Source organism: Xenopus tropicalis, chromosome 4 (genome assembly GCF_000004195.4).
Source record: "Xenopus tropicalis strain Nigerian chromosome 4, UCB_Xtro_10.0, whole genome shotgun sequence".
NCBI lineage: Eukaryota > Metazoa > Chordata > Amphibia > Anura > Pipidae > Xenopus > Xenopus tropicalis.
The window spans coordinates 138,630,920-138,641,032 of NC_030680.2; the positions used below are offsets into that span (position 1 = coordinate 138,630,920).

The window sequence follows — 10,113 nt, forward strand, 5'->3', positions numbered from 1 at the left end:
TCAGAGTAGTCATTTGGTTTTTTTCAGGCGACTGAGGTGAGTGTTGGGGACAAATGGGTGGGTACATTTTGGGTTAGACTGTAATATCTGGGCACAAACTCTCCCAAACATCAGCACTTTTATTCACTAGTGATCTAAATACTTAACTCTGAAAATAACAAAAAAACAAAACAAAACATCAAACAGCTAAAATCGCCATACAGTATGAAAACAAGTCAACAGGATAACACATTCTCATTCTCAGCACATCTATATACCCATGTGTGTATTTATATTATATTATATATATAACTGGGACCACAAATTCTATGATTGTCACATTTAGTGATGATGTCATAATGGTCTCTTACAGTGAGCTTATGTTTAAACCCAGTGATGATGTCACAATGGTTGCTAGGTAACACTCTGGGCATATAGCACAGACACATAGTCAGAGTAGTCATTTGGTTTTTTCAGGCGACTGAGGTGAGTGTTGGGGACAAATGGGTGGGTACATTTTGGGTTAGACTGTATTATCTGGGCACAAACTTTCCCAAACATCAGCATGTGTACCCACTATTTATCTCGATTACATTTAATTCAATAAAAAAATTGTATATCATTTTAACCACCAGTCATAATAATCAGATACAGTGTTGATGGCACAATGTACACATAGTATTCAATTGGCTTCCCAGTCTACTGAGCTCAGGTACATGGGCAGAAAGATGCGGTACGGGGTTCACAATAAATTGATTTATATGGGGGTGAAGGTATCCGCTCTGGCCCAAGCCAATACCTGTATTACTGCAGCAAACGCGGTTATTCCAAGGTGCTACGTTCACCCCATTTGCTGCAATAATACCGGTATTGGCTTTCTAATTTGTCTTTGAATGGGGCAATTCTGCTTGACAGAACCCCACACAAATATCTAAACCTTTACCGACTAGGGATCAACAAAAACTCCAATACAAATCAGCAAAAACAACAATAACACGTCAGAACCCCCACTGAAGTTTATTAAGACCTATATATGTATTACAAAATATATATTGGGAGGGCTGGAAGCTACAGTTCATTAGATTAAGACATGGAGCCGTATCATTTCCTTCACATGTTTAAATACAAACATTCAGTAATATTTTATGGAAGCCTAATAGCTTCAAAAATGATTTCTCACATCTTTTCTTTCCCTCCAGAAAATCAAGTGAATACAACAATGGGATCTAAATCCAAAATTTTTAAATTTTTATTCAGCTGGTTGCCATGTGTGAAACAGGTAAGGCAAAGTATTATTCTCTGTAATGTAGGGATGCAACAAATCCCGGATTCGGTTTGGGGCTATATGCTATTTCGGATTCGGTAGAATCCGTCGGGGGGGGGGGGGTTCGGGCGAACCCAAAAAAGTGGGTTTGGTGCATCCCTACTGTAATGTGTCTGTAAAGTAGCAACCAATTTTCTGCTATGAACTGCTAATATTTGTTTTGTCTCTTATTTAGAGGTTATCAGAGAAATCTGGTTCACCTGAAATCAAGGTAAGCAGAAAATATTCAGTATTAACAAATAAAGCTTAAAGTTATACCCAGGCTGACATTAACTGCAAACTTAGTAGCTTTAGGGATCTTTATTGGGGGGAGGCTGCCAATAAGACTTGTATATAGAAATTGAGAGCGATTGATTGGCCTATGATCAGCCTGTTGTTAAAATCCTATTGGGGTAAGGATCACATCAGCCCAAGGATGTGGGCTTCTCCGTTGGCTATATATTCATGGTACCCTATTATGATCTTATGGTGCCCGGGGACTAAATTGCTGATTTAACCCAATCTGGCCCACCACCTTGGTGGCCAAGTCACATGACCAGCTTAACTAGTTTATTTTATTGCTACAACATGCTAACATCAGTTCTCTTTTTTTTTTTTTTTTTTTTTTAAATCAGATTCTTCTGGAGGCCCCTGTTGAACAACAGCAACCAGAAACTTGCCAGGAAAAGGAGATAGTAGTTCCTTGCCCTACCCTTCAAGAAGATATAAAGAGGATAGAAGAGGTAGAGAAATTAAATTTAGGTAAGTCATGGTTTAAAAACTTCCTTCCATCGTCTGCCCTGCCCACGTGCCCACCTTTGTGGCTGTGATCAGTGAAGAGGGAGGCAGGCAGAGGAGTGGGCCACTCACACCGTGTGCCTCAGAATAATACACAAGTCAGGGTGGGGAGAGGATGCCTATGTGCCTCCATTGCCCACCCCTTTAGAATGGCGGATGGCCTAACACAGGCTGCACAGGCAGTATGCAGGCCTCCAAACTTAGAAAGAGTGCAGAGGTCTGCGGGTATTTGCGAACGCTGAAATGCAGCAGGCAAGGCCACTATTGCCTTTTTTGCGCTTTGCCTGCTGTGTTTCCATTCACAAATGAGCCCTATAGTAAGACATGATAAACTCTCATATAAACACCCTCAGATACAATCTCATGGCCCACATTAAAAATCAGTCTCTATGCAAAGTCAGGTTTCCATACTTTACATATAAGATGTCCAGCCTGCATGTTATTGTACTACAACTCCCAACACTTGTCACAGCATTCAGCAAAATGTTAAAATAGCCCTGACCCCCGAGTGTATATTAAATTGCCAGTATAATTTTCCTTAGGATACAAAGTCAGAAGCCCGTTGTTATGTAATGTAATGGAATTCGGTGTTAATGTTGATGCAATTTTTCTCCCCATAACAGATGCTGATGCTGAGGAAAGAAAATTAAATACCGGTAGAGAAGAAATATTGATGGGCCTCAAGGTAAATCCAAATATAGGCACACTATAATTGGGTTTTCTTAAATTGTTAACCAATGGGCCAATCAGGTGAAAAACCAAAGTAAAATGTATTTTGTATATCCACAGGTGCAACTGCAGAGATTTGGCCTTCAAACAGAGCATCAAGTTTATTTTAAAGCCAAGGTTGACAGAGCAATTAAGGTGAGTGATCTACATGCACTAGGGTAGTGGTGTAACTAGGGGACCACGGCCATGTAGTATGCTGCGGTCACTCCAATAGGTTCTATTGGGAAGGCCCAGATGCAATTTCCCCCCTGCTCCCCAGAAGTCGCGCCACTGCACCAGGGATTTGTATAATTATTCATTTTCACATGCTGTGACACATAAGGCTATTTGAAGCTTTTTAACTTAACATAATTATTTGTTGGAGCCCGGCTAGTTATATATAACATCACCCACAAATGTTCCCCACCTTATTGGCCAGTCACAAATTCTTAGCAGGGTAACAAGATGACCCCTGTCTTGGCTTTAGATCCAGCTTTGTATAAGGTTGAATACTGGGTAGGTTACTCCAACGGGAGGGCTGTATTTAGGCCACCCTAGGCACCGTACTCTGCACCCTCACTCCCCAGCTCCGCCACTGGATTTACCCAGGTGTCATCTTGGGGGTTGTTTTATTTTATTTTTATTTAATAAAATATATAAACACATGAGGGCTGCCCCTCTAAAGCTGCCGACACAGGCCCTCGGGCTCCTATATATCAATACTGCCCCTCTGAAGCTGCCACCCCTAGGCACAGGCCCTTTGGGCGCCTATATAAAAATACAGCCCTACCCGATACAAAACCAGTGAAAAGTTATGGATTTATATTAGAGTTAAGAGTTTGAATCTCCCTTGTACAAATGAATACATTAATGTCTCTCCTTTGAAACCCACTAGGCAAACAAAATCTTCTGGCTGTATTTTGAATTACCTGCCCTCTGTGAAAGCCTAGAGAGTAGAGGATGGGTACGGAAATGTTCCAATACATTTGGTAAGTCTGTGTACAATTCATTTCACTTATAAATGATGGAGATTCTTTTGAAACTTGGTGCATTGTAGGATTTCTGCCCTGCGCCTGCATTGCACTTAGTACATAGTGCGGGGGTGTTTGTATGATCAAGTGATCATTCCTTGTTGATTGAAGAGCCTGTATAATATTCCCTTCCCAACTGTCACAATCTGCCGCCATAAGAACCTTACTGCGCCACTGAATGAAATTCTGCATTAATGCGATTTGTCCTCTTTTTTCCATAACAGATGCCGATGCTGAGGAAACCGGATTCTACAACCCAAACAGCTTTTGTCAAAATGTGGTAAATACAAATTTCTCTCTTGTTACAAAAAGCAAAGACCTTCAGAAACTATAAGTGGGTTATGTTAAGTTGGCAACATGTGGACAGATATGGGGATATGGGGCCCCATTCAGTAATTTGTGTGCTCTTAGATTTGTGTTTGGGGACAACAACTCAATTATTAGCAACAATCACAATTGACTCCCTCTCCCAAAGCATTAAAGGGGTGGTTCACCTTTCAGTATGTTATAGAATGGCCTAGTCATAGCAACTTTGCAGTTGGTCTTCAATGTTTATTTTTAAGCGTTTTTGAGATATTTGCCTTCTTGCTCTACCTCTTTCCAGCTTAGAAATTGGGGGTCACTGATTATTGCTAAACTATTGCTCTGTGAGGCTACAGTGATCTCATTGGCCAACCCAGTAGAGAATGATTGCCCAGTTACCTAGAAATTGAAAGATCTGCCCTGCTTAGAGTCAGGGTAAATTCCCCCCAGTAAAGTTTAATCCAATCAGCGATGGTTTATTCATATTTGAGCATAAGCGATATGGAGCACAAGCTATGCCCTAGTAATCTATCAGCTCACGTTGCAAGGGATTCTGGTCTGCCATTCCCTGTCCCATCAATTGCCCCTATAGAAAACTGCCCCTACCTGCAGCTTACAGACCTGCATAGAAAGGCCAATCAATGTGCATAACTAGTAACTGGGCCAACGCTCATTCCCTGGGGAGGGGATCACTGATTTATAGTGCAATTACCTTCTTTCCATAATTCCTTCTCTATTTATGTTTGTATTATGTAGGTGAGCGTTCCCTTTAAAGTGAAGCCCACTCTCATCTGGACACTGGAACCAATGGACTTCAAGCTTCTGGAACAGGATCAGATTGCAAACTTCTTTGTAAACGAGGAGTTCACCAGTAAGGTGAGTCAGCTACTCGCAATCCCCGGAACACTGTTGTCATAGCATATTCCTTTTTAGATTGCTGTGCTCATTCTGGGTGCTGTGGTTGGTGGTTATCACTTGTATTTATTGTATTGGGCAATAGATAATATAATCTGTGCTGAGAGAGAGGGAATAATGTTCTTCCTGGCCATCAGGGCTTATTTACAAAGTTCATGGTGGAAAAACACAGTTGGTGCAAACCATTGTGTTTTTTTCAGTTTGTACCCGGGCCCACACTTTGTACCATACTCACAGGTCTTTGAGCACAAAGTCCTTCATTTCTAAAACTGCATACAGTGCTGCCTGCATTTAGCATCACTGTATTCATGACTTCATGGTGGTACGAGGGCAAGGCCCTTCCGGCTCGCTAATTTGACTGGCAGTAAGATGAAAAATCTGGCACAAGGGCCAGAAGGCAGCAATGCCCCAGATGCAAATGCTCTGTAGCTTAACCACTAAGGCAGACAGTGTTGCATTTCTTACTGCTCTTGCACAATGGAGTCTTTGCTGGGCCCCCACAGATTAATCTTAGGAGGGGCCCAGTGCACAGGGACTCCTACCTGGGCCCCCCAACTGCCCACTCCCATCCTCACCCCGCCTGCCTCCATCCCTCACATCCCCTGCTCCCTATCCAAAGGTAGGTGAGCTACTGGGGGGAATTTATTTGAAACTATAGTGGAAGCTATATTTCCTCTGTCTCCTGGGCCCCACTGTGACCCAAGGTCTGCTTCCACAGTTATGCCAGTGCTCTTGCACTTCCATCAGGGCCATAGCAAATGAACCCTCTTGACTTTTGCTACACTGAATATGTTTATTTTATGGATTGTAATAAAGTTATATTTTTTAACATTTGCATTGGTGCAGATAAATATTTGTTAATTGATCCCTCTTTGGCCACTAGAGGGTTTAATTTGCACCTATATAGCTTTGATCTATACTAATGATAATGACTATCCCATATTATGGCTCCTGAAGTAAGTACACTGAATATATGCCACTTATTAAATTGTCTGTATTCTATTTCTATGTGCTAGGTGGGACTGTACAACACATTAAGTGAACTAAAATGGTTTGCTGATGTGGATGCGGACACATTCTTCCCGCGCTGCTACAATATGATAGAGGAAGAAGACAAGCTGGGATTCATTGGTAAGGATGGAGCCACACTCCATTATTACTTTAGTCTATTATAAGCCCAATGATATTAGAGAGCAGCAGTAAATGATTGAATTTTTTAAAAGAGACTGAAAGATTAAAAGCAGTGGGACCCTGATACAGGGCTATTTTATGGAACACAAAGCTATTCCAATTGCTTAGAGATGCAATGCAACAAAATAAAGAATATTGCCCATCTTGGGCACCTGTCTGATCTCACTGCACATAAAAATATTCTAATATTTGCCTTGTCTTTATATAGAGGACTTCAGGATGACCGCAGCCCGTGGTATCCTACAATGGGTTATAAGAATGAATGAGAAGCCCATTAAAGAAGAAGATATTTGTTCCAGTCAGGAAGAGAAGGGTGCGAGCAGTGCTGTCTCCCTGTCAGGTAAGTGCAAAGCAGAAACCCAATAGCTGTGTTGGCCGGCTGGTAAAGGCTATACATGGGCTATTAATGGCTACACATGGGCTGATAATGGCTATACATGGGCTGGTAATGGCTACACATGGGTTGGTAATGGCTACACATGGGCTGATTATGGTTACACACGGGTTCATAATGACTACACATGGGATCATAATGGCCACATGTGGCCTTATAATGGCTACACATGGGCTGATGATGGCTATACATGGGCGTATAATGGCTATGCATGAGCTGATAATGGCTACACATGGGCTGATAAAGGCTATACATGAGCTGATAATGGCTACACATGGGCTGATAAAGGCTATAAATGAGCTGATAATGGCTATACATGAGCTGACAATGACTACACATGGGCTGATAATGGCTTTTAAAAACGAAAATAACATTTGCTTTTGCTTGTTCTTTAACCAACTATTGTTATATTATATTTTCCAGACATGACAAGGAGAAACTGCACTAATGCTGAATCTGTTCCAGAGGAAATTATTGCCTCTGCCCTTTATGCCTGTGCTATGTACCTGAACAGCAAAGAGCATAAGGACATAGAAGTGGAATTCAATGAGATTGATTGGACAGAATTTCTGCATTGCTACTATCAGATCATGCAGTAAGTTCAAAGTGTACAAAGTATATGGAATGTAGATTATTAGGTTTGCTACAGCTCATATAGAAGATCAGGCAGACTGAGTTACAGAGCTGGAGTTGTATTTTTCACTCCCCTTGTCCAGCTTGTCTCTGACTGCTCTCCCCTTGTCCCTCCCCATAATCACCCTTATATTTATTCCTCTGTATGCCTGTAGGAATTAGGGAGGAGATACAGCTGGGCAGCTTGCCACCCCTAAAATTGTGCCTTCTTAAGCCTTTATAGCTAATGTGTATCCATGTTTTGTTACAGTGACGGTGCCAGCATTGAGCACTCCGAGCAGTATGTTGGCCTATGCCGTCGTGTTCTACAGAAGATGGAGGCAGTGCACCCACAGTTGGGTATAGATGGAGAAAATAATGTCTGGATCTTAAAACCAGCAGCTCTATCCAGAGGAAGAGGTAAGGGAACATTCAAACTGCATGACCCTAAATTACACTGGAGAATGAATTCTCAGGGGCGTATTTATTATAGTGTGTAAGCCAACATCAACAGCGATTTTGCCCATAGCAACCAGTCAGATCTTTGCTTTTCTTTTCTAACTGGTAAGGGTTACCATTCAAATCAAACTGACAATTGGTTGGTAAGGGCAATATCACTGGCGATGTTTGCTTACACACTATAATAAATATGTCCCTGTATATGTACAGGAGTATAAAGTAAAGTAGCATTTCCAATCCATGTTAAAACTGTGAAACCGACATAGAAAAACTGCTTCAGATTATGCCATTTCTTTTTTGCAGGAATAACTTGCTCAAATCGACTGGAGGACATACTCCAGTTAGTGGGAAACCACTGGATAGTACAGAAATACATTGAGAGGCCTCTGCTTATTTATGGCACCAAGATTGATATGCGCCAGTTCTTCCTAGTTACAGACTGGAACCCATTAACAATCTGGTTCTATAAGCAGAGCTACCTCCGTTTCTCATCACAACCTTTTACCTTGGAGAAACTAGACAGGTAGGTAGATGTTTGCTGCTTTACTTGTGCATTATTCTTAATGTTCTTGTTGACATTATACATAACCCTGATACAGTTCCTCAAAAGTCTTTACTGTCCATTATTTTAATAATGAAGGGCAAAGATTTATACTTTTGAAGGTATAGATGCAGTTGCCTAGCTGCATTTCTATAGGGATCATTATGGAAATATTTGGAAAAGTCACTGGACAACAAAGTTGAATGATCTTACAAAAGTCTGACCATTGTTCTGTCTTTATCATTCCAGCTCTATACACCTGTGTAACAGGTCTATACAGAAACACCTCGAGAACTGCCCAACCCGTCACCCTGACCTACCAGATATCAACGTATGGTCCAGTGTACAACTGCAAGAGTACCTATGTATGATAGGGGCAGAACATGCCTGGGAAGAGGTGATGGTGCCAGAGATGAAGGCAATCATCATTCATACCATGCAGGCTTCCCAGACTACAGTGATGAAAAGGAAAAACAGCTTCGACTTTTATGGAGTTGATTTTATGTTTGGAGAAGACTTTCATCCGTGGCTGATTGAGATCAATCTCAAGCCGGATATAACGTCTCCCACAGTAGTGACTGAAGGCATCTTTAACAGCCTGGTTGAAGACACATTAAGAGTTGTTCTGGACCGTAAGGATGACCCTAACTGCGATGTGGGAGACTACGAGCTTATATATCAACAGGTAAATGTAGATACTGATAAAAGAAATTGTTAATGTATCATAGGTATATAGAAAGGGATAATGTGAGTCGTTGGGCTACGGGGGGGGAAGCCTCCTGTTTAATAAATAAGACTACAATATCTGCCCCATACATTGCTTTGAGCCTCACAGTTAGGAACGTTTTCATCACTCATCTGTTTATATTTATTAACATTATATAATTATAACAAAAAATAATGTGGGAAATACAGTGTAAAGCTTTGGTTCATGTCACGTAACATACAGGGGATGACATTTTTTACGCACAATGGGAATGTTTAATTGAATGCTATTGAACTGAGCTCGTTTCTAAATTATCTTGTACTTTGTTTGTAGCCGGAAATTGAAGAACCTAAAGATTCAGAAGAAAATCTAATAGTGAGAGGAGTTTCAATTACAAAGCCTAAGTGATAGACAAGCCAAGCAGGGTCACCCTTGGAGTCTATCAACGAAGAAAGTAAAGAGAGATCCAGCTACATGACGTAATATGTTCATTAGGCCCCCTATATTGAAAACTAGGAGGCCCTGAGCAGTGACTGATGAAGATGTAGCTGAAAGAACAAGAGGGAGGGTGGGAGGAGGGCCCCCTACATAGAAGACTAGGAGGCCCTAAGCAGTCACTGATGAAGATCTAGCTGAAAGAACAGCAGGGAGGGTGGGAGGAGGGCCCCCTATATAAAAGACTAGGGGGCCCTGATCAGTGACTTATGATTTATGGATTTATTTTAATATTTTAATAAATAAATTCAAGGTGTTATTTATTTGCTATAATTATTTCTCAGCATTTAAATTCAGACATGCAAGGTTTGGAGCAACAGGAGCCCGCGTGGGGCCCTGTCCTTACAGCCTGCCCAAAGGCAGCATGGGGGGCCACAAGTGCTTCAGCGCCCCTTAGTGCTCTTACACTTGCTCCCTCCAGTCTTAAACCTCTTATGTCTCCTGTGGCTTTTGTCACACATGCCGCTATCTCAAAATGAAAGTTACAGTCCATTTTGTGACTTGTACAGAGTGGAGGCATCAGATTGGTGATATTTTCATTTATTTTTTTATATAGGCAACTGAAGGAACGGGCCTTTGGGTGCCTATATACAGGGCCGCCAAGAGAAAATGAGGTTCCCCGTACAAGTTATTTATATGCCCCCCCATTAACACAAGCATAAAGTACTAACATTTTGG

At 41.5% G+C, this 10,113-nt stretch overlaps 1 protein-coding gene across 1 annotated transcript; it reads left to right on the forward strand.

The window, feature by feature from the left end:
* The first annotated feature begins 403 nt into the window (after window positions 1-403).
* LOC101730911 (tubulin monoglycylase TTLL3) lies at window positions 404-9,567 on the forward strand. Its single transcript, XM_018093224.2, has 15 exons — window positions 404-1,258; window positions 1,479-1,514; window positions 1,918-2,044; window positions 2,704-2,765; window positions 2,870-2,944; window positions 3,684-3,777; window positions 4,044-4,099; window positions 4,879-4,998; window positions 6,054-6,168; window positions 6,437-6,568; window positions 7,046-7,217; window positions 7,506-7,654; window positions 7,997-8,216; window positions 8,484-8,919; window positions 9,274-9,567. Exons 1-15 carry the CDS (start codon window positions 1,070-1,072, stop codon window positions 9,346-9,348), a joined length of 2,058 nt encoding a protein of 685 aa, XP_017948713.2. The 5' UTR covers window positions 404-1,069; the 3' UTR covers window positions 9,349-9,567.
* The last annotated feature ends 546 nt before the right edge of the window (window positions 9,568-10,113 follow it).